General features: G+C 41.1%; 1 protein-coding gene across 2 annotated transcripts in view; it reads left to right on the top strand.

Moving 5' to 3' along the window:
- TOGARAM1 (TOG array regulator of axonemal microtubules 1) overlaps positions 1 to 25,178 on the top strand; it is an 846,610-nt gene that overhangs the window by 198,235 nt on the left and 623,197 nt on the right. For both annotated transcript variants that reach the window (XR_014968891.1, XM_085626936.1), the window contains exon 7: positions 22,685 to 22,785. Coding sequence is in view for 1 of the 2 variants with exons in the window: in XM_085626936.1 (XP_085483062.1) it covers positions 22,685 to 22,785 (101 nt within the window). In the remaining variant the exon portion in view is untranslated. The remainder of the gene's footprint in view (positions 1 to 22,684; positions 22,786 to 25,178) is intronic.

Genomic DNA, 25,178 nt, shown 5'->3' with positions numbered 1-25,178 from the left:
CGCTTTGCTGAATCTGCTTCTTAAAATTGAGTCTGGGAACCTATAAACCACGGCCCGAAGCATTCGGCCGGCTGGGGAGTGTACCCTGGGATCCCCCACACCCCACCGGCAGAGGGCTGTCTGCCTGCGGGGCCCGTCTCCACAACAAAAGGTGCCGCCGCCGCCACACCCCAGGGGCCCGCCTCCGGCAGTGACTCACCCAAGACTCACCCAGCGGACCTCGCAGAGCGGGGCAGCGGCATCAGTCCTGTGGAGCCACGCAAATTACAATAGGAAAACAGCACGGAGCTGCGAAGAGTGCTGACCTGCACACCGAGGTGAGGGCGGCCAGCAAGCGGGAGCTCGAGAAATCCACTGAGAGGCTCGCGGTCGTCGCCTCCGAGGCTGCCAGGCAGAAGAACAGCTCCGTTTTTATTTATTTATTTATTTAATGCGTTTTTATATAGCGCGGACTTTACCCGAAGGTGTCAGAGCGCTTCACAATAGGAGCAGTAATGATACATGACTCGGGGATGTTAAAATCATGCATTCCACGGACGGGAGGAAAGGAGAGGTTGCAAGTGACTTCCTCCTGACGTTCCAAGCCCACGTTTTCATAAAAGGAAACAATTACAACCATTTACCTCCACAAATAGACGTAGGACACCAGACCGAGGAGCAACGGGGATGACGCCATAAACACCACCGCCTTTCTCCGAGGTGAAGCAGAAATGCCTCGGAGAAACGCAGTGGCGTTTTCGGATTCGGGGGCATGTTTATCTTTTTCTCTCCTCTTGCCATTGGCTGGAGGAGAGAAAAACACGCCCAGAGAAAACATCGGAAAAAACACGCCCCCGAATCCGAAAAGGACGGGGCTTGTTTTGCGAGACAAACCTCTTCTCCAATGGCTGGCCAGCATTTAAGAGGCCAGCCAATGGAGAAGAGGAGAGAAGAGGGGCGGGTTCAAGCCCCTCTTCTCCAAGTCATTAAATCTAGCGAGCAAGACTGCGCATGCGCAGCCTTCGCTAGCCGAGACCTAAAAAATGAACTTTAATTGGTAGCCACTTAAAATTTTTCATGGAGGGGGAAATGTGTTTCTATCTCTTTGCGCCAGTTACCATCCTTTTTGCTGCATTTAGAGTGGCTCTCATTGGGGCTAAGTGAGCGATAGAGGTGCCTGTGAGGGTGGTGTTCACATAGTCCAGTCTGGACAAAACCAGAATTTGTGTGGCAGTTTTTAGGTCAGTTGGTGGAAGGAAGGGCTTAATACTGTTAAGGAGTTTTAGGTTGTATAAGGCGCCCTTTGCTGTGGTCTTTATGTAAGAACTTATGTTTACACTTGAGTCCAGGGTGAACCTTAGGGATTTGGCAGAGTCTGCCAAAGTCAAATTGCATTTTAGAGCGTCTAGGTTGTTTAGCCATTTTTACATCTGGGTTACTGGTTGTGGTTGGATAGAAGGAGATTTTATGTCTTTTCTTGGTTGAGTTTGAGATTGTTGAGAGTCAGACAGTTTTTGACCTTTATGAGAGCGGAGTTTAGCCTTCGTATGTCAGTCAAAGAGGATACTTCCAGTTAAAGTTGTGAGTCGTCCACATAAAGGTGGTATGCAATTTTAACTTGTTTAAGTATTACGGTTAACCTTGGGAGACGCCTTGGGTGATAGCGGAAAAATTGGAAGTTGAGTTGTTTATTTTTATTTGTTACGAGCGGTTGTGCAGGAATGATGCGAACCACTGTATAACTGTATTGTCTGCTCCGATCCGTTGGTGCAGGGAATTCAGAAGAAGCTTGTAGTCGACTGTGTCGAAGGCCTCTGATATGTGCAGGAGGTTAAGCAAGCAGTATCTATCTGCATCCATAGAGAATTATGTATATTGCTTGCTATATTCAAAATTTCAGTTTCCTTGCTGCATCCCTCCTTTAAACCTGATTGGCTAGAGTCAAGTTGTCTTGTGTTGGTTGAATTGAGCAAAAACTAATTTTTCGAGAATTTTGACCAGGAAGGGATGATTAGAGATAGCCGGGCGCTGCGTGTCACTATTTAGCACCGCCTCTGCTTTCATCAAATGCAGCAGCTTTGGAGGCCGGGCGCTGTTAATGCACGAGTAAATGTTGCTGTACCCACAAAATTGTGCTGCATGGCTATATACTTAGGTCCCAAAGGCGTGACCTATTGCATTGCAAATGCTTGTTAAAATAGTAAATTGGTCCGACATCTTCATATGCTCCACCTCCACCACAGCTTTCAATTTAAACTGGCCTGCTCCTCATCCCACCTTATGTTGATGACATTTTACTCTTCATCCGGCACCTGGAAGAGAACTTGACCACAATTCTACACAAAATCACCCAATTAAGGATAAATTCTGGTCTTCGGATCAACTGGTCTGAATCAGACATTTTCCATTAACTTCTAGCACAAAACAGACCCCATGTGTCTTCTTATTAACCTGGTACGATGGGCCAGTTAAATATCTCGGCATCCTACTCCACACCGACAAGGAACAGGTGGTGTGGCTGAATTACGTTCCTGCCATCGACACACTATCGATGCCAATCGATGGATCGATGGATTCATTTGTCTTTGACGGCTGGCAAGATTGTGATAATAAAAATGGTGATCCTTCGCCAATTCCTCTATGTATTCCTCACTATTCCCATACCACTCACCAATTTGTTCTTTCTTACACTGGGTGGCTTACTCCTCAAACTTATATGCACTGGTAGGCAACCTCATACTAACTGGGACATGCTGATGCTCCCCTTCGAGAGCGGCAGGTTTGGAGTACTCATCTCCAACTTTATTATCTGGCTGCGTAATGCCACCCTGCCCATCATTGGTATCATGCTGATGCCAGACTGCTGTACATCAAACCCGAGGTGGACCTTACTGCACCTATTCCGCTTGCCTTCATACTTCCTAAAGGAATTACTCCGGACCTCCAAAATGTTTACACTCTCCACCACCTGCTGGGCGTGGAGGAAGCTTCAACGGCTCTTGGGTGGCACCCGCCTTTACTCTCCTACCTTAACTTTGTCGGACAACCCTTGGCTCCCCATAACTTGCGAAGCTTTGGTAAAACACACTTTGTTATGATACGGTCTCCACACTTTTGGTGACCTCTTCCAGAGGGACACGCACCAACACGCTTCATAGACCCGCACTTAAATGGGGCTCTACTTATGGACCATTTCATCATGCACCACATACACAATGCATAGGGGAATGCCATATTGACTTATCCGATAGCACCAGACACGTTCCTTCCCCTAACGTTAGTGATTAATGATTCAGATGACTAGTTTCCAAACTATTCTGCCAGTATTGCATTGCTCTCATCTCAAGATGAAAAACTCAGATCCTATTGGGAACAGGACCTAAGGATGCCCATAACAGATAAGATATGGGCTCCGTGTTGTGCCCAAACCTGGATGGTCTCACCCAACCATCGCCAAAAACGTAATTTCAAATTTCTGCGACGCGCCTACATAACCACAAAGAGTCAACACAAATATGACCTGTCACGCTCTTTAGATTGAGCTAAAAATGCCACACCCCTGACGCCGACTTTCACCACATGACATGTACTTGTAGGTACATAGCATATTACTGGGGTGCGATTTATTCTTTTCCCACCCAAATGTTGGAGCTTCACCTAGATGCAAATCCCCTAATCGCCCTGCTGGGCTACCTACAAGATCTTCCCAAAAGCACTAGACGGTTCACCGCTATGACAATACTCCTGGCCAAATTAGAAGTTGCAATACACTGGTGTATGTGCCAGCCCCCCACTGCTGCCAACTGACTCACCAGCATGACTTACTGTGACACTACTAGTGAACTATATTCCTCTCTCCAACGTCCAACCTCTAGGATGAAGGATATTTGGAAACTCCTATACGATTAATTATTATTGATTGTTGATCAGTCTCAAGAAGCCCGCCCAGTTATATCTGAGCCTTCCCATTCTAATCAGTAACTCACTTTCTGGTTGTCATCAACTCTGTGACCCCCATGCAAGCCCCTCACAGACACCACGCCCAGGAAAGAACAGAGGGGTACCACTACCTTGCCCACTCCCCGCCACCTTACCAATTTCCATACTCCTCTACCTCTCCCCGGACCCTTTTACTCCAGAGCGTAAATGTTGACTCTCCCAACCTATCTCTTTTTTTTTTTTGCTGCAGTAAGGCCCAGGTGACCTCTTCTATCTGCTACATAGCTGGATTTATTTTATGTTTCTCTAATTTAAGTTTGATTACGTCTTGCAGACCATATGGCATATGCTGATTACATTGTATCCTTTTTAGACACATACGGTTTTTCTTTGCAAACTTTATAAAATGCCGCACCACTGCGACATTATGGTGGCCGTTTCTGCAGTGCATAGTATGTTAGTACATGACTGCCTCATCACTGATGAGTACATCTCTGCCTGGTCATGTTAATTTCTTTAAAATTAAAAATAAATACAAAAACAGTAAAAAAATAATAATAAAAAAAAGAATCCCTTTATAAAGCGTAAATCTTGACCGACAGAATATTTGAAGCTATAATGACTAAAATTAAATCAATCCGGAATGTTAACTCTTAGGTCTACCGACGTAGATGAGATCAGTGTCTTATGTTTTTACGTTTTTGGTGTGGAAATCAAGTAAGCAAAAAAGGTATCTGAATAATGTTTACATTCCTATTTGGAAACCTTTCAGACCTTAACTAAAGAAAGAATCTGGAAGAGTTCCTTTAATAATGATGTGTTGGAGACTCAGGGTGGTATGTGCTTTAAAAGACTCCAGAATGCAGAAAAGTCAGACTTTGTGGTAGGCAGTCCTATTGCCTCCAGACAATCAATAGAGGCTCAGCAGCTATTGCAGACATTCATACTCCAGGGGAAAAGGGGGAATACTAATTCAAGGGTACATTTAACATGATGAGGGGCAAGTATCTGCCCCACTGATTGGAATAGTGCTGAGGAATCTGCCATTGGAATGAGCATTAACAAAGGATGGATACTTCTAACTGGAGAATCTTCACCTTATGAACGAATCCCAAAGCAATGCCTCCCAAAAGGTGGAACATCTGTAGAGTGCAATTACACCAGGATGTCCTGTTTTACTGAGTGGGCAAAATGGGCCTTGCTACAAACCTTATTGTTAGGACAGTAATGCATTGTGAAGGTGTATACATACTCCCATGTAGCAGCCTTGCAGATGTCCAACACCAGAACACCTTTCACCAATGCAATCTTGCCTGCCTTGGCTCGTTTTGTAATGAGCAGAAAGACCCATGGTAGGCTACTTTTCAGGGCATAGCATGTTTTTATACACAGAACTATCCACCAGTACAAGGTTTGCTTCTGGAGCACCTTCCCCTTCTTAGCACCAGCAAAGCAGATAAAAGGGGTCTTCAACTTTGTGCGCTTTTATGAGCTTTTTTTTAAGTCCAATCGGTGAAGCTTCTTCTCTTTAGTGGGTTCAGGTAGGGCAAAAATCGTGTGTGTGTGGGGGGGAGGGCTGGAGGGGGTTGTGATGGACTGAGCCACACAAAAAGACAAAATCACTTTCGACAAAATGGAAGTGTGAGTTTGCCGCACCAGTTTGTCTGAGAAAAAAGATATTGTACAGGAGTTTTACTGACGGTGCCTGTAGTTCTCGAACACAGCACTCAGAAGTAATTGCAATGAGATACACCATCTTGATGATAAGTAATCTTGGAAAACAACTGTGCGTGGGCTCGAAGCGCCTGCATATTGAGAATGCATGAGCCAACTTAATGCCCCATTGAATCATAACAAAGGGTGTAGAGGGAAACGTATGGGAGAACCTTCAAAATTCCATCACAACTGGTTGATCAGGCAGATCCCTTAGCCTGCCTAGCTGCCAAGAGGGACTGTGCAGTTTATTGTCTTGGCTGTCTAGTTTCAAGCACTGTCCCTTGCATACCAGAATAAACATGTGATTTCATGGTATCTCTGGAGAATTATCTCATAGACCAGGTCAATGGCACCTAGTACCTAGAACTGTCTAGAATCAAACTATCCTGGGACAAGAAACCCTTCTCCCTCACAGCCCCATCAGCATCTGTCAGATTTTGCAGTGTCCTGGTCACAAAGCTTGAATGACTATATAACTAACGCAGCTTGACATTGATTTCCCCACTGCTACACATCTGAATATCTTAGCTGCTCTAATACCGATCCCTTCCCACTGTTGTTGTATCTTGGCCACAGGGAGAAACTTTACCTGAGCCTCTGGACAATTTGAGCCATGGTAGCAGTTTAGTTCTGAGGTAGTTAGCTTTGCATCTCCCATTTTTGCATCCACCTCTCAAAGTCAGTAAGGGGCTTTCTTGAAGGATAGAGACAGCACCCAGTGCTTAAGCTGGCCATATTGAAACAGTTCAGACTCTGGTAACCCATAGTCTGTCTTAAGATGATGGAACAACTTAATTGTCCCCATTTAAAGTATATTTCCTCCCTTTGTGCATCTTTCAACCCTCTAATTGTCAACCCCATCTTTCAGTAGCACTGTAGTAAAGTCCGTTGACACTACCCAGGGAAGTGAAAGACAAAGGAAAAGTGACAATACCTTTCATTACATTAACCTTAACCCAAAGCTTGCTTCACTGGCGAGGTGTACACCCCTGTGGAAGTCTGTGCTTTTGAAAGCCAGAATATGATCACCGACCTTTTCCCACAATCACACTGTACTTCCAAAAGGCACAGTATGGGTCCGCTTATATAGTGTCTGTCATACACTAGTGTTTCTTTGTTTCTCCCTTGCGCCATTCTATCATAAATCAAGGTTGTGTTGCATGAAAGTAGCATGTTACTGTAGGAACCCAATACTCCCCACTGGAATGTAACACTGACTATTTGCAATTATCCTGAGTTTCGCGGCCGTGTAAATATGTTGATTAAGAATGGTTGTGAGCGTAGTATGAACGGAGTGATCATCAAGCGCAGATATTGGAATATGTAGAGGCATTCTGGAATCAGTCATTTTAGATGCTGCAATGCATATATGCCAAGGATCCGAGAGAGTACTCCAAATATTCTCAGCACACATTGCTAGTTTGAATTCATCATTTCGAAGCGTAACACCCTTTATCTCTACTACTATATTTTTGCTGTTTTTTAACAAGGTACTGTAGAATATACTTGTGCTTTTTTTGTATGTTCTGACATCTTAAATAAGGAGTCCTTTAAATATATAATATATTTCACAATTTGAGATCATAAGACTGTAGTTAAATACATTTAGCCTGATGTACTGCCCACTAGAGGCAAACCGGAAAGCATTTGTATGGCAAGGTGAAAACAAATGTTGAATGAAGGCTCTGGAATGGAGACGATCCTTACATCATATCCATTTGCCTCTTTCTGCAGTATTAAGAATGCCCCCAAAAGACCATGCCTAAAGGCAAGGATGAGAAGAATGTGGACATCATAGTTGTACACAATTCCTAAATGAGAAGATATGCATTTCAGTTTGCATTTGCCCTTATCAGGTTTTCCTAGTTGTTAGGGACAGAGTTCCTATACTAGAGAAATTGTGGTTGATGTGGGATTTTAAGGAAAATGATGAAATTTGAAAATGCCACAATGAGTCTCTGAATAAAGCTTGATTCCAGAGGGTAGACTCCTATTCTGGGCAAATGGAAATCTAATGTATGCATCCCTCCTGATCATATTAATAGCAAAGTGTAGATTTTAGGAAAAGGAGAAATAAAAGTATTTGCAGAGTTGATTCATAGAATTAAAAGAAATTGAATTGAAGAAAAGAAAAGAAAAGAAGAAAGCCTCTGATGAAAAACACCATGTTTTTCCCAGTCGGATTTAGTGCTGGTTGCTATCTTTAAACTTTTTAACTTGGTGTGTTGCTACAGCAAGCACGTACAGTAAAGCAGAATACAGAGAAATAAGCGAGTGCACTCAAAAGCCATCCCTTTTTACCATTCTCTCACCCATTTTGCATTAAGTCTATTCATTGAGCCAGGAAAACAGAGAGGAAAATAACCATTTACTGTAGCAAATGTATTACAGTAGCTGGAAACCTGGGAGACATGTACTTTTACTTACCTAGCCAATTCTGAGATCTATAAATAGACCCTGAGCACTACAAAAAATCCTTTGTTGGCCTGCTGTTGAAACTGGTCCAATATTATTGCTGAAGAGATCAAAAGTCCAGTAGTGGCAACAATCTTTGTACATAACGAGACAGCCAACACGCGTTTCATCTTAGATTACTTTTTCAAGGCTGTAAATACAATAAAACACACACATAAAATTGTTGTTTTTCAAAACAAAAGGTGCACCTCAGTGCTACCTGCATGATCACAAGCCAGTGAGAGTTATATCACATCACCAGACTGGATCAGTTTTCCCTGAGAGAATTAAACTCTGTAATGTTGGCAGATCATAGTAAGGTCAAATAAAAAAACAGTGACCACCCAAGTTTTGTGCAGGTAGAAAACGGCATCTTCTGGAATAAATACAGCGCTGATATGCCAGCCATTAATTAACAATAAGAAAAGCCAAAATAATGAGCTAAAGAGAAGAAAAAAAAAAGTGTATTGTATTTAAAATGAAAGTTAGTTAAATCGTCACTCGTGATGCATCTCTACCCCTCCCCAACGCCCTCTCATACCCTTAAAGAACGATGGTGGAACTTGCATCCAGCGAGATCGAGGATCTACTCCTCTCATATTCGATCACTCTAGATATTGACAAGGTCTCTATGGCCCAAATTCAACCCATTCTAGCCAACCCAAATAGGGAACCCTCTAAAAACCACAGAGTCATAAATAGAGACAATCTCAAGCAAGTGAATATCGCACAGCCCCCTACATCACACACGCCTGTTCGGCTGAATGGTGCACTACTCCATTGTAGAAAAGCAAAAAAACATGCTACAGAGATAATTGACCTCATCCAAAACAATGAGCTAGATATCAAAATCCTCACCGAAACCTGGCTAAATCCCTCGTCCTCCCCTATATTAGACCTCCTAGTCACGACATTATCCGTCTAGACAGAACCACGAAACAGGGCGGGGAATTAGCTTTTATACCGGAACACACTATCGGCCTCTCACATGGAGGCTTCCACCTCATCCGTAGTGGAATACCTGTGCCTCAACATCTTTAGTAATCACCTCCCAATATGCAAACTACATACCTTCTAACACCCTCCAGGTGATGATAACTTACTCTTCATCGAACAATTAATGGAAATTATCTCCTCTAATGATGACCACTTCCTATCCCAAATCTACCTCGGTGACTTCAACCTTTTTTTTTTTTTTTTAAATCTTTATTTAGATTTGCAAAATCAAATGGTACATAAATGATAGCTGTGTGTTCACCAATGACAAAGTATGGAGGTACATCACAACACCTCCAGCTCCCCGACAAGATGTGCAACTTATGGAAGGCATCCGACATCAGAACCCCATTTATCAATCCACCATCAACACTTGTCCAACTTGAAACAGATGAAACTGACATCAACAATCCACACCCAGGGCCCTTAGCCACCCCATCCCTCCACGCATACCCTGCAACCCACGTGATGTCCGTGCCATCAACCCCCCCACACCAAGCGCCCCGTGGATCATACCATCCCATTCATTCCATGACGTCCCCACTCTCCCAACGCCCATGTCGAACCGCCTACCCCACTCCCGTTGGGACTATACCGGAATGTGTGGGTGACGAGGGGGAACCGGGGAGACCCGTGATGTATGTTTTGTAAGGGCCCCAGATGTCCCTAGGACGCGCCGCCGAGGGGAGGAGACTAGAGTAGAGTTCGCTATTCGTGCTGCAAAAAGCCATTCGGTGACTTCAACCTTCACTGGTCTAAGCACAGTGACCAAGCGGTGATCTGTCTTAACGCTTTTCTAGCAGAGATGGACCTTCTTCAATTCTGTGACCGGTCAACTCACAACAAAGGAGAAATTCTGGACCTCGTTATTTTTATTTCTAAGGGTAATACCATCACTTTGGTAGATATTACTCCTTGTGATTTGTCCGACCACTACTGCATCCTCTTCAATATCAATAGGGAGGTGTTACTGAAAAAGACCCATCCCAAGAAAATTAAACAGTGGAAAAGGGACCGCAAGAATATTAACACGGACTGTCTAGCTACCGACTGTAAAAATGCCTTGTCTCCCCAAGACGACCTAACTGATGTTAATGATCTCATGGACTTCTACAAATCAACTATCTGTGATATCATGGACTCAATAGCACCTTTACAACTAAAAAATACTGCCTCCAAATTCTCCAAACCATGGTTCAATGACAACCTAAACTCTGAGCGCCGCAACTTAAGAGCAGCTGAACGTCGATGGAGATCAAAACCATCCGCCTTACACTTAAAAGCCCTTAGATCGGTTAGACGCTCCTACAACAACAAAAATCAAGACGACTAAGGCAGACTACTTCAGATCGCAGCTTAGACAAGCCTCTAATCGCCCCCAAAAACTTTTTGAAATTGTCAAACAGCAGTCAATGATAGCTTCCAATAATATCGCCTCAGCAGACACGTCTCCTTCCTGCACCTATCTGGCTATCTTCTTTATGAAGAAAACTAAATCCATCAGCCTTGACCTTGAAGTAAAGAGAGGATGGTTCAGCCTGTCCACTCGGCGAATCAAAAGCTGCTCAGTTTCAGCACTAAGAACAGGGCCACATGGAACTCCCCCTCGTCCATCAGTGAAGATTACATCTACAAAACCCTGCTTAGCATTAACCCCTCCAATCACTTCCATGACCCACTTCCACCAGCTCTCTTCAAAGAAATCAAGGAGGCCCTCATCCTCCACTGGACTAAAATTGTTAACACATCTTTATCTCAAGGCAAGATCCCCGAATGTCTAAAAGCAGCCCAGATCTCCCCTATTCCAAAAAAAACGAATCCGGACAGATCTGAGCTCAACAACCTCCGCCCCATCTCCAACATCCCTACTGTGGCTAAACTATTAGAAAAATGCGTCCAATCACAATTGTGTTCGCACATCGAGACTTTCAATCTCCTGGATCAATACCAATATGGCTTTAGGAGTGGTCACAGTACTGAATCGGCACTCCTCTACATCATTGATGATATCTTAAACATGCTAGGCCATAATGAATCCTGCCTCCTAATCCTCCTTGATCTCTCTTCAGCATTCGACACGGTTAACCACCACAACTTTCTAGCTATTCTGAAACACAGGATGGGTCTCTCCGGCTTCGTACAACAATGGTTCTCTTCCTTCCTTCACAATAGATCCCAAAGAGTTAAGGTGAACCATACCTTATCCCATCCATCTGCAGTTTCCATGGGGGTCCCGCAAGGCTCTGTCCTTTCTCCTATACTCTTTAATGTTTTCCTGGAACCACTAGTGAATGTTCTATCTTCAATGAACATTCGTTTCCATATGTATGTGGATGACACGCAACTTCATCTGAAAATCAATTCTTCTTAAGACTTCATCTCGCTCAACTCATCCTTGACGCTTATCCAAAACTGGCTAACTAAAAACCATCTCCTGCTGAACACCACCAAAACAGAATTCCTGCTCATTTCCCCTCCTAAGCACACCCTCAAGAATGACCTCTGGATGAAACATCTCACTACTTTCAACTGTTCCCCGGTTATCATCGACTCAGCAAAATCCCTTGGAATCACCCTGGACTCACACCTGAACATGAAGAAACATATCATTAAGATGTGCAAGGGTGTGAATCACCAAATAAGGACTCTTAGAAACCTAAAACCTTTCCTCCCGCAAGAGGACTTTAAGCAGGTGGTACAAGCACTTGTACTACATAGGCTAGACTATGGAAATGCAACGCTCTGTGGCCTCCCTAAATATACCTTAGCCCCGCTTAGAGCTTCACTGAATGCCGCTGCTAGACTGATCACTGACACTATAAAAGAAATGAGCACGTTCCCCCAGCCTTAAGATCTCTAAAGTGGTTACCCTACGAAGCAAGAATACAATTAAAGATTGCTTGTATGATGCACAAAGCCCTCCACTTCAAAACACCTGGGTACCTGGCTCAAAAACTGGAATTATCAGATGGTAGCAGACCTTCCAGAAGTGCTAACTCTTTGCTACTCAAACCACAGACTTTTCGCAAAAAGAAAACGAGACTCAGAGCCTTTTTGGGCGCAGCACCCAAGATCTGGAACTCTCTCCCACCGGAAATTTGCAGAATCCCCTACACGGCGGCGTTCAAACAGGACGCAAAAACAATCCTAATGACCAAGTTCCTGCCTTAATTGGACCATGGATCACCTGCTTTTGAAATGTCCATTTTTTTTTTTTTTAAATCAACTGTTAATTGTCTGATTCTTTGTCTTACCTATTAAGTAGCGTTGTGCCTTACCGTATTAAGTTATAGCTTGCTCGCATTTATGTACAATTTTATTAGCTCAACATGTTAGCCTGTCTTACCTCTATGTTCCCCTACTTTGTTCCCCATTCCACTACTGTGAAACGCTGTGATACCCTTAGGGGTCTTGTTCGTGCTATACAAAACGTTTTAAATTAATAAAATAAAAAAATAAAATAAAATCTCCCAAGACAGCATAGCCCCCCCCCCCCAGTGTATGTCTAGGCTGACCGAAAGTTCAAATGCCTGATAATGTAACTAACTGTAGAAATCAGCAGACCAGCAAAGGACTTTTTGTAGTGCTCTGGGTCTATTAATATATTTAAGCTGTATGAAGGAGATTTATTTTTCATGTATGTTTCACTCCAGCTGGTGGCATAGTGTGTTGGCCCATTGAGCACGTTACTTTGCATTTTCTTTACATACCCATTGTCTTTGGATGTCCAGAACATTTAAATACCACTGCCACCATAATTTATTTGTGCAATTCTGATATCTGATTCAGGAGAACATTTCTGTTGAGGAGATCAAAAGTGCTGTTTCATATTATTAACGTGGGTAAACAAGGACAAACCGGATCTAGACTTTTTCTACAACTTCCTCCGTTGCAAATGCCGATTCATTGTGAAAAGGCTGCCTTAAAGTGGAGATATGTGCAATCCATTGCTATCTGCTCCAGAACATCATGTTTATTAACCAACCACACTAACATAAATCAGTAATCCATGGCCTATCTCTCCACACAATAACCCATCTGGCAGATTGTCAGAAGAAGATTATATATAGTTGAACCGTCTATTGTTCTCAGGTGAAGGTATTTCTACAAATATCCAGATGCGGATTTAGTCTACAATAGTAAGAATCTTCAGGATTGCCCATTTTGTGGATTGGGGTTTACCACCCATGTTCCCACCTTCGGTTTTATTACTATACTCCAGATTTACATAGAGTAGTCATCTGTGTTGCACCAGGTTCTTGGTAAGTCAACCAGACTTAATTCAGAGTTCCATTTGGACCCACCAATTTCAACTTTTTTCACTAAATCTATTTTTTCTTTTTCCATCTTACTACAATTGCTCTTGCCTATGAATCTGATAAAGACCTACATACATTTGCATTCTTTTATTTCAATATGCCTATGTTCATTTCTAGAATGCTGAAGAAACCGTTGCAGAAACTGATGTATTTTCCTCCGTCAATCTTCTTTCAGTGTGGATATTAGTAAGGGATTTATAATCCGATTTAGACCTCGTAACTTAACTGCTGTGTTTTATCACAGTCCACTATAATATATACCTATTTTTGTTACTATAATATGTGACCCCTGTTAACATGGCTCATCATAGAGTGATGCAGTTTCAGGACTCCTGAGTGTATGGGTCTGGCAGATGGTTTGGCAGTCTTTGTTTTGTATTGGTGGTTTGAGAGAAGTGTGCTATCTTTGGCAGAGTTGCTGGTAAAGGAGGTGTGAAGGTAGGCTGTTCAGGTTGGACTATTCTGGTCGTGCAGTTGCAAGATTTATTTGCACATGGCTGGATCCCTGCCAAGGTGATGTGGTATTCAAAAAACGATGGTAAGGATTGCAGTCCAGCGTAATTACCATTGACTGAGATAAATTCAAGAAATCCACACTTCACTTTTTTGTTTTCCTCAGAATGCCAGGAATAGAAAGGTTACATTGATGAAGAATGTGGGATGTCACCAGGTGTGGATTTTGTTTACAAATTCGGGCTCACTAGATGCAAGGTTTGTTTATTTGGGTTTAGACCTCCGCAATCTATGAATACAGACTTTTGGGGGGTATTGGGGTTCCGTTAATGTGTATTTATATTTGGGGGTGGAGGTGGATGCCAAGTATGGGGTGTGTTTGTGTGTAAAGGGTCTGTTGGAAACCTGGGATTATAGGTATATGTTGTGCTTGCTGTTATTAGAAAGCTGCTGGATGCCATGTATGGATGTCTGTTTACTGGGTAGCAAGAAGGCGACTACTGGGTTTTATTTTGCAAGCAAGTTTTGTGTATTTGGGAGTTTGGGGCAGAACAAAAGGTATTGGTGAGGTTACCTGATGTTTGTTTCACTAGGACAGGTTCCAGTCTTGGGCTTTTATAAGAAATATTAATTTCAGAAGTTGGTTCAATTCGGTTTAACCAAATGAATTTATCGAACAATATTTTGTTACGGAAAAAGCCACAATTGTATAATTAACCTACTGGTGCGAAGGAGCCACACAAACTAAAGGTATGGATGCTGGCTTATTGTTGGTTGTGGAAGTTGAGGGTGAATATCAAAAACTGTTTGAGATCTGGGTCATGCAGTTAGTTAAACAAAACAGTGACAATGAAAATGCTGCGGGGTGCCGCAGATGTTCCTTATTTTATATAACGGATTTGGCAGTACATACTGAGATAACCTAGAGCTGCTTTTGAATGGATTTATTTAATATTCTTAGGTTAAATGTAAAAATTCAGTGCTTGGTAACAAGAAATATTTTAAAACCCTGTGAGCCCATAAACAATGCCGTGCTGGTAAGTAATGTCCAAAAGAGGGAATGATGGAAATGTGTTATTTGCATCTGTAATTGCAATGTTTACTTGTACTCACTTTAAAGTGAAATGAGGCAAAGTAATTGTAAGCAATATATTCTAATCCTATGCAACTTTATTCAACGAAAGACATGCAGTTTAAAAGGCTGCAGTAGTTAAAAAGCAATCTGATATAATTGGTACACATCCTGTGCAGCTTATAAAAGAGCTGCTTCTGATATAGTCAGTAACCGGAGGAGGAGATACTAGGACTAGAATTACAGTTTCCGACTGATATGTCACCACCAGTAATCGCCCATCACAAGTTATCAGAATGGCAAATAACATGTGGGACATGAAACTGTTGGGTACATTGTCGAGCAAGTTTCCCAATTCTGGGCCATTATTCTTGCACACTTTCCTCCTGTGGGTTTGTTTCATTGATACCAATCTGCACAACTGTATTGGCCACATAGTAGGTTTCTGGATCAGTTGAGTCTTTGTTTAGCTCATTGGTGCATTGTTTAGTCTGATACCACCTAGTCTATGTTCTGAACATGGTCTTACTCGACTCTCTGCTATGAGCCAGACAATGAACTAGTTCCAAGCAGCACTAAACAGAAATCATTTGTGTGATATTCTACCTGCAGAGAATAATGGATCCTTCCTTGATCCAAATGGCTGTCTAGCCGAAACAGTTATAACATCGAGCTGGTAACCTCAAAGACGTAATGGAGGCTGATTCAAAAAGTATTGTGGAAACATTTTTTGATGTTCAGAAGTAAATTGAAATGGATATCAAATGCTCTTTTAAATTCACATGTGTAACAAAAACAAGAGCAGAGTGCTCACTTCTTGCTAGGTCACTTTTGGCTTTATGTAGGACTTTTCATAATAATGTAATCTTATGTTGGTTAGCATCTAAGTCATTTATTTTTATGAAGCAAAGTAAATTTCGAGTCTGGTTCTATTTAAAAGCCCAGCACCTCCTCAATCATTTGATACGTACCACAGGAGGCTCTATAAGTTTGCAGCACTGCCAAATTGTGTGCAGTGGGGCTCCAGACTGCTATTTTTATATCTGATGCACTCATCATTAGTGGTTTATGGTGCAAATAGTTACAATCTTTACACTGTTGTGATCATGGTAAAAAAGAAATACATATATTTTAAACAAGAGTAAACATAGTATAAAAACATCCATTTGTACTATGATCTTAAACAGGTTGCGAAGAATTTCCTCTGTAGGAGTAAAGTGTGTGTTCATAGATGAAATGCTAGACTTGATGTATAGTGCATATGGCTGTTAGAATGTTAGTGATAGTTTGCCCCAAGATCACTTCGGATCATAACCCCATTATGTTAATACTAGCGTTGGGTAATGATGTGGGCGGTAAGAAGAGAGACTTCTCTTTTCCTAAGCATCTCCTTATTAATCCAGATTTTATTACATTTATGCAAGACACCCTTAAGGAATATATTGCCAATAACTTACATTCCACTTCGTTAGCACTTGTTTGGGATTGTCTGAAGGCATATGTAAGGGGGATTACACTCCAATATATAATTAAACAAAATCGGCTCAATTTTAATCTAATGGATAGCGCACATAAAAAATATATGGAGCTAGAACAGCTTCATGCTCAATCTATAGCTCTAAAAAATGCGGAAGAACATCGTATATATCTGCAGGTCATTGAGTTGAGAGCAAAGCTTGGGAGAAGGCTTAAAGATAAAGTGGCAACTAACTATATTAAGTATAGAAACCGGCAGTATGAGTATGGCGAACGGGTAGGACGAGTACTGGCTCATCAGGTAGCAGATCATAAGGTTAAGGTTTATATAAAAAAAAGTTATTGGGGTAAATGGTAATGTCTTTTCAAAACCGCAGGAGATTGTGGAACAGTTCTGCTTATTCTATACTGACTTGTATAGAGAAGCGACGAGTTTTAATATACAGTCAGCCACTATTTATACACAAGAGAGTGAACTGCCTTTATTGGATTCTGCTCAGAGTTCAAGTTTGGAGAAAAATGCTGATCTGGCAGAGCTCAATCTTGCAATTGGGCACTGCCTATGGGTAAGGCAGTTGGGGAGGATACTCTACCACTCGAATTCTACAAAACATTTAAGGATCTCCTAGCCCCAATTTTGTTAGATCTGATTGATTGGATACTTATGGGTGGGGATTCTCCCACTTCTTGGAATAAGACAAATATTGTTGTATTTCTCAAAAAAGATAAGCCACCGGACAATCTCGGCTCATACAGACCAATATCTCTAATCAATTCAGATGCCAAAATATTCTCTAAACTTTTAGCATCCCGTCTTGCTCCTATGATGCATTATTTAGTGTCTGAAGAGCAACATGGTTTTATACCTGGTAGGGACACTGTAGCACATATTAACACTGCTATAGCTGTATTTGATGTCGCAAATCAACTGGAGCAGCATATTGGGATGATTATGTTAGATGCCGAGAAGGCCTTCGACCGGGTGGCCTGGGGCTCCTTGTGGTGTACGATGGGCTCCTTTGGCCTCGGGCGGAGGTTTATCTCGGCTATTAAAAAATTATACTATAAACCTACGGCCATGATTAAGTATAATGGTTTTACCTCGTCTATGGTCAGTATTGCTCGTGGTACACGGCAAGGGTGTCCGCTCTCTCTCCTATTGTTCGCCCTATATATCGAGCCCTTTATTAAACACTTGCTTCATAATATGTCCATATCACCAGTTGTCTTTAATGGCATTTCTTTGAAAGTCACCGCATACGCGGACGATATTGCTGTCTTTTCCACTAGGCCAGTAGAAACTATTTCAGCACTAACTCATGAAGCGCAGCGATTTGGGTCCTTTTCTGGATATAAACTGAACCTGAATAAGACACAGTCCATTTTAAATTTCACACCAACACTTGCCACACCTTCATTAGGTATTACAACCTCTGCTATGTATCTAGGGGTATGCCTTAGTGCCTGTATTGATGACATATTTGACCTAAATTATACACCGCTCTTGAAAAAGGTCACTAATGATCTGCGTAGGTGGCAAAAGCTTCCGTTGACAATTATTGGAAGGTGTAATATAGTAAAGATGAATATACTGCCTAGATTCCTTTACTTTTTTCGCGCCATTCCCCTCATAATTCCAGTGTCTTTTTATAAGCGCATAGATAGCGTTATTGGAAGTTTTATTTGGAACTATCGAAGAGCAAGACGGGCGCTTAGATACATTAAACTTTCCTTTAGGCAGGGAGGTTTCAAATTACCTGATTTCAGATCCTACTTTTGGGCCGCCTTCATTAGCTGAATTCAGTCTTTAATAAAGGGACCTGCGGGAAGGGAATTTTGGGTATCGTATCAGTTGGCACACGGTCCAAACACTGGCTTCTTGCTACAGTCTATGTCAGATCCCAACTACTACAAAAGAGTCCGATTTAAGACTCTTCGACATATTTACTTTATTTGGCAAGACATTTGTAAAAAGTTCAATCTTCCTGATTGGCACGAATTTACTTATCTCTGGGGTAATCCAAAGCTCCCTGATATCTTTTCGGATTCAGCCACGCACATTTGGCAACAACAGGGAATTATAAAGTTGGGGCAGCTTTATGATGAATACGGATTTAAGTCTTTTCAGACACTGCTTATGGAATATGGGCTCAAGCATAACTCATTTTTCAAATATCTACAAATCAGGAATTTCTTTATGCAAGAGAAAGGATTATTGGCTCTCCCATTAACAACAGAAGTTCTTCGTGTAATTTTTAAGAAAGGTAATCATGGTCTTGTAGGGAGAGCTTATGGCTGTTTTATGGATGAGCTTGATGATGACATGTCACAGATTACAGCTAAATTGAATATTGTGTTTGGTATAGAGGTGACTCCCGATGAAGTTTCAGATTCACTTGGTAGAATAAGTTATTTTGTCACTTCAATCAATTTGAAACTACAACATCATCAAATCCTTTTTATGTTGTACTACACTCCAAATTTGATTTCTAAATGGGCCACTTCAAGTAATTCTATTAAATGTTACTGCCCCAAATGCAATGAATTCGCTGCAGATTTACGACATATGTTTGTGACATGCCCTAAGCTAGCTGAATTCTGGTGCAAGATTGCCCAGGAATTGAGTAAGTTAACTGGCAAAGCAACGTCCTTATCAGAGAAGGAAATCCTACTAGGGCTAATATTGGATACTTGTAATGTTTAAAATTCTTTTGTGTCAATATTTATGGCTTGTGCTCGTTTGACTATTGCTAGAGTGTGGATAGAAAAATCTAGCCCTACTATTATTGAGTTTTGGTTGCTATTGAGGGGGATCTACGAAATGGAATTAGCATTGGCAAAAGCAAGGGGATTGAGATCATTGGTTAAATTTGGACGGCTCTGGTCTTGCCTTCAGTGGGATTAAAAGTATTATTGCAACTATTTCTGAAACTCGACATTATATGATTTGATATAACACCTATACAAGTGTTCAGTCCATATATCCATCTGTATGTATTTATTTACTTATTTGTAAATGTATTTAATGTAACAGAAGAATGTCTTTTTGAATTGTATTCATTTGTTTGTGAATGACAAAATGATATGCACTTTGTTTTTTTTTGTTTTGTTTTGTGACCGTGACCAATAAAGTTAAATATGAATTAAAAAAAAAAGAATGTTAGTGACTGAAGTAAAGTGCAAAAGAAGGAGTAACTGGCAAGGTTTATATATGCAGGTGACAAACTGTCGTACTTTTGTGGTAGTTTAGTGAGAGAGGGTGACCCTTCCCACATATTTCTCCACATCTCAGTCCCATTGGCAACCTGTAGACCTCACAGGATTTTAGAAATAATCTCTGCGTAGTATGGCTGTCCAAAAGATGGCTTGGTATGTGAACAGTACTTGTGTGATATGATGCACTCTGGAGAGGAGGCAAGACCCATCTTCCTGAGCCTCTCTCTACTTGAGTTGGTGCCATTTAAATATTTTAGCTGGATAAATCTTAATTAGGAGGCTTTTACCAAATCTTGTCGAGCCATTCTAGCTTCCTGACATTTATCTTTTGTCAGTTCACTAATATCCCTTTTGCATGCCCATCTCAAACTATCATAGGCTTATTGAGTGTTGATGACCCCTGATTGATAGTTTGGATATTATACGTCCCTTCAGAACCCTCAACAACAATTTAGCTTTGAGCAGATTAAAGTCAAAGTACCTACATGACCACTATATGGGATAACGGCATTGCATAATTATAAATAACGGTATAACTTTGTTTTTTATGATGCATGTATTCCTCCTCCTACTCTGCAAATGATTGCATGAGTGTCCCAGTCATCTCATCTCTAAGGGTGGAAATTCCAGTAGTGTTCCACCCGCCAAATACCCTTTAGAGCAGAGACTTGGGTGAATCTTTTAGTGACCCAAAATTAGATTTCATTTGTTGATTGTCCACCCCAAGTCCTTCAGGGTCTCATTCCAAAGCTTGAACACAGTCTGGGTAGCAGGAGGAGAGGAGTCTTGGACATGCGTCCATACAGGGGGTGTAGAGCAAGGGGGTCCCCCATCACTCATAATTCTATTGCAAAGTCTGCATCTGTATATCATATCTCCACACATATTAGCTGGTGTCTGCTGCTCCGGTTCTACCGTCATATAGGGACTTGAAGCATTCAGAGAGAGCAGAACTGAGAAAGGCCTAATTACACTGGAAGCCTCTTATTATTGCCTTGAGTCAGACAATCAGAGCGTGTAATTGTAAATGAAAAGATTTGTAACTGGGAAAGCAGGAGAAGCATTGTTAATATGCCTGCTCGTCCAAGTAAATTGAGCTGCAGAAGTGACCAAAACACTATATTGTTTTGTAATCTATCAATTTTTGTATAAATGTTTTTGCTCGCAAACACACTCTGATATTAAAACCCATCTGTAGCCAGTGATAGGCATTGGGCCCGCTCAAGATTTTGTAAGGGTTTACTGATTGGTTAAAGCATTGATTTAGCAATGTTAATATACCGATTGGATAAAGCATTGATTTGGCAATGTTAATATTAAGTCCTGTATGGTCTCTGAACATACGGTGGATCTAGAGGCTCTGATTTGCTCCGGGTCTTGCAGAAATATCAAGACCTCATCATCGTTATAAGACCCCCTCTTAGTGATTGTAAATTGCGTGTATTTTACTTGAGTACATTTTTCACCTATTGAGAGTTTGGTTAAGTATTTGTAGGGATGCTTTTTCTTCATTGTTTTGAATTATGCCTAGCTTAACTTATTGCTGACCTTAATTCCAAAGGCTAAGAATGCAGTGTCACAGAAGCAAAAGTTTTAGTTTGTTTAGAATTCATCCTCTGATGCCTCCATGCAGTGCTAGGTCAGAGGTGGTTTATATCAGCACTCTTAAATTGAAGGAAAACATTTTCTGTGCCCCCTTACAATGGAGAAAATGTTTAGATCTGGAACTGATATATATATCAAAAGAACTCCGCCTCATGCATCCAGTTAGTCAGGAAGGACGAAGACGGACCCAGTCTGTTGTGCAAAGTATTCTTTATTCCATAGGTATCCCACACACCGCCATGACTCGTTTCGGCCTCAGGAAGGCCTTGATCACATCTATATCATATATATATATATATATATATATATATATATAGATATATATATATATAATGTGTTAGTTTGCACGGGGATCACGAGAAACACAGCAAAAAGCCAAACAAATCTTTAAGCATCACCCACTGAAGGGTAATTGCGGGACTGGGAACGGACTACAGGAACCACAATGCTTAAAAGAAAAGCCTATCGTGACGCCCACCAGGGGGCAAACATTTTAAAAGCAGCAAATATGGTTTCCTTCGTGTTCTCAGCCTCATGGATGCTCCTGGTTTCCCCTTTGAAAAAGGTCTAAGAGACCGAAATGCATCAGGGACTACAACAATACCAGTGCTTTGAATGTGCAATTAAACCTGCCAGTTCTTTCGAGATGTGTGCGGCTCATTTCCTTCTCGCTGAGAGGGTTTTTATATATATATATATATATATATATATATATATATATATATATATATATATATATATATATATATATATATATATATATATATATATATATATACTTTGTGCCAGCCCTCTTTCATCCATTATCTGTTCTGTTCAGCTATCATTCTCATTCTGCTTTCACCCACCGCAGCATGGGCAATGGGTCAGCCCACTTCAGCCACTGACTCTCTTCCAATGTGAGTGACCGTATTTTGCCTGCTCTCATGTGTGCAGCTTCCTAAAAAGGAGCGCACTTCATGGCAGCATATGTTTTCCTTTTTATTTTTGTTCCCTTGGCCTTCAATATAAAAAAGATAAATAGTCATTGCAGTATCTTCAATGACCATATCTGTATGCTTCGCCAATGTTTGTTATATTAGCATTCAGCCAGAAGTTAATAAATTCTCTATCTGCCCAGTTTGTCATTGTCATCTGTTGCCTGGGCACATTTGAACAGAAGTGGTTGTGAAATTAGAAATGTATCATATCAGCAAATTTAAAAGTGTTTGGCTCCTCTGCCTTTTGCAGCAGTGATCGAAATTGTAATTATGAGTAATATTTTTGTGAGTAAATTGATATTCTACCTAACAGTATGCTGCCGGAAACTATTAGAATAATTTTAAAGCTGTTTTTTATTCAGTGCATAACAACTAACACCATAAAATGCAGTCCAATCCCTCCTGGTTTAATGATGATGTTAATTTCTTTGTAATTCTTATACAGTATATAAAATTATTTTTTCAAATTTTTGTCTCAGATTGGATGGATTTCCTCCTAATGGTTCAAAACCTCGTCCTGCTAGACTTCCATCAGCTCGGAGAAAAGGCAGCCGTATAAGAGAACAAAGCCCGACTCCAGGTATACCATTCACTTTCAAACTGTTGTATTGTAAATCCATATATATTGCTAATATATATCTCTGGAATGTGTGAGTATTCAGAAGATGTGAACTACATTTTACTGCGTGCTACATACTTTTGTTCCTGATGAATGTTTATTATTGCCTTATACTGTGTGCTTTAGGATATTTATATTCCCCAAAAGGAATATAGAGCGACACACTGGACTTTTAATAGTGCCAATTGCATATGGTTCAATGTCTATATATTTCACAGTGCAGGTGGCACATTTTGGAAGTTGAATGTGTCTTTTGTAGAATTGTGCCATCAGTAATTGGCTGGCTAAACTGCTTTCAATCGCCAACACCTAGGATTCAGGACTCTGCACCAGATTTGATTTATATAACCACTGCCCTCTGGGAACATAATTTGAGCAGTCTCATTTGAGGAGTTCCAGGGAAGTGACAGTCAACCTGTACTTTGTCAGGCTGAAAGTGATTCAGCAAAAGCCATTATTATTTAATCAGATGGAGGTTTTGCATGCATTTGTGCTACCTTTTATCCCCCGTGGTTTCTTGTCTGACTGAAAATCTTTGTTGGAACCTGTCCATAAATAATGAAGTAGATTGCTAGAAAATATGTTCTTAAAAGTTGCAAGCAATGCATTTTTAGGATGAGGTAATAACAAGCTGAATTAATCCGTATACCATGAAAACTTGACTTCAGTATTGTAACTATGTCGCTCTCTCGTTTTTGCAGTAATGTTAAATACTTCTCATAATCGGTTTCTCTTTGATACTCATACGCAGTAGAACACCTTGGCACCTGGATACCCTAATGTGTGATTTGTTGCGCCATACAAATCAAAATAACATGTACAGGACTCCCCAAATACTTTTTAACCATACATGGTGTCACAATTTACTTCCTGCACTTTCGTGCCCACCACCAGAGGGGTGAATAGTGTGACTTTCCTGTGTTCTAATAAGCTTCCAGATACTCCCCTGCATGCATATCCTGCTTTCCATCCATTTGGTCACTATTTGAGAATTGACATCCTTTCCTAATCCATGCCGAGTTTTGTGAAAGCCATCCTGCTCATGCTTCAAGCCATTATATGGCTACAATGGTTCTGTCGGGGAAATACAATTGCTTTGGGCTATTCACAATATAAATACATTACATGTAACATGTATCCATGATTTAGGAAGAGAAAAGAACAACACCCAAGCGAAAGTTTCAATCCATATTTTAAGAAGTAACAAATAAATTGGGCTACAATGGTACAATTGAAAGAATTGTGAAAGAGGGGTGACATGTAGAAGTAAATACAGACAATACACTTAGTACACTTAGTATAACAAATAAAGGAATAGTTGGGAAAGTGCGATTTTTGGTAAAGTCCATATGATTGATCGCATACGCCTCCTGTTCATATGTGAATAGGCTTTTGAACTGAGACGTTGCGTAGCCTCTAAGTATGCGTCGACGTTTCGACCCTATGTAAGGCGCAAAAAATTTTAAGCGTCACGGCGGGTCTTCTTCGGAACGGAGGAGTGTATGTAGCCCTGCGCAAGAGTCATTAATCACTGCACGTGTAGTATGCTTCTTTTTCAAAAAAACGGGGTCGATTTATGTTTGACCTCACAAGAGACACGAGTCAAAGAGGTTTGGCAAAAGTCCAAGTGGTTAATTCTTTCAGTCAGTCGGGTGATTTACACGATCTGCTGAAAATTACATCTCTCCAGCTCTCTTGCGCAGGGCTACATACACTCCTCCGTCCCGAAGAAGACCCGCAGTGACGCTGAAAAATGTTTGCGCCTTACATAGAGTCGAAACGTCGACGCATACTAAGAGTCTACGCAACGTCTCAGTTCAAAAGCCTATTCACATATGAACAGGATGCGTATGTGATCAATCATATGGACTTTACCAAAAATTGCACTTTCCCAACTATTCCTTTATTTGTTATACTAAGTGTACTAAGTGTATTGTCTGTATTTACTTCTACATGTCACCCCTCTTTCACAATTCTTTCAATTGTACCAATGTAGCCCAATTTATTTGTTACTTCTTAAAATATTGATTGAAACTTTCGCTTGGGTGTTCTTTTCTCTTCCTAAATCATGGAAACATGTTACATGTCATGTATTTATATTGTGAACATCCCAAAGCAATTGTATTTCCCCGACAGAACCATTGTAGCCATATAATACAAATACCCAGGTTCTGAGGGACACAGGGTCATCCCATTATTTTTCATAATCATGCTTCAAGCCAGCCCGTTAATGTTTGACACTCTGTTACCTAGAATTCCCTGCTCACTGCTTCGTCTCCTCTCCTGCAGGCCAAGGGTGGGTGGAGGAATTTAGATTTTTCACAGCCTGCTGGGCAGAAAATCTGGATTTTATT

Source organism: Triturus cristatus, chromosome 9, assembly GCF_964204655.1.
Source record: "Triturus cristatus chromosome 9, aTriCri1.1, whole genome shotgun sequence".
Classification (NCBI taxonomy): domain Eukaryota; kingdom Metazoa; phylum Chordata; class Amphibia; order Caudata; family Salamandridae; genus Triturus; species Triturus cristatus.
The sequence above is the reverse complement of the archived record's forward strand: the minus strand, read 5'-3'. Positions and strand labels throughout refer to the sequence as shown.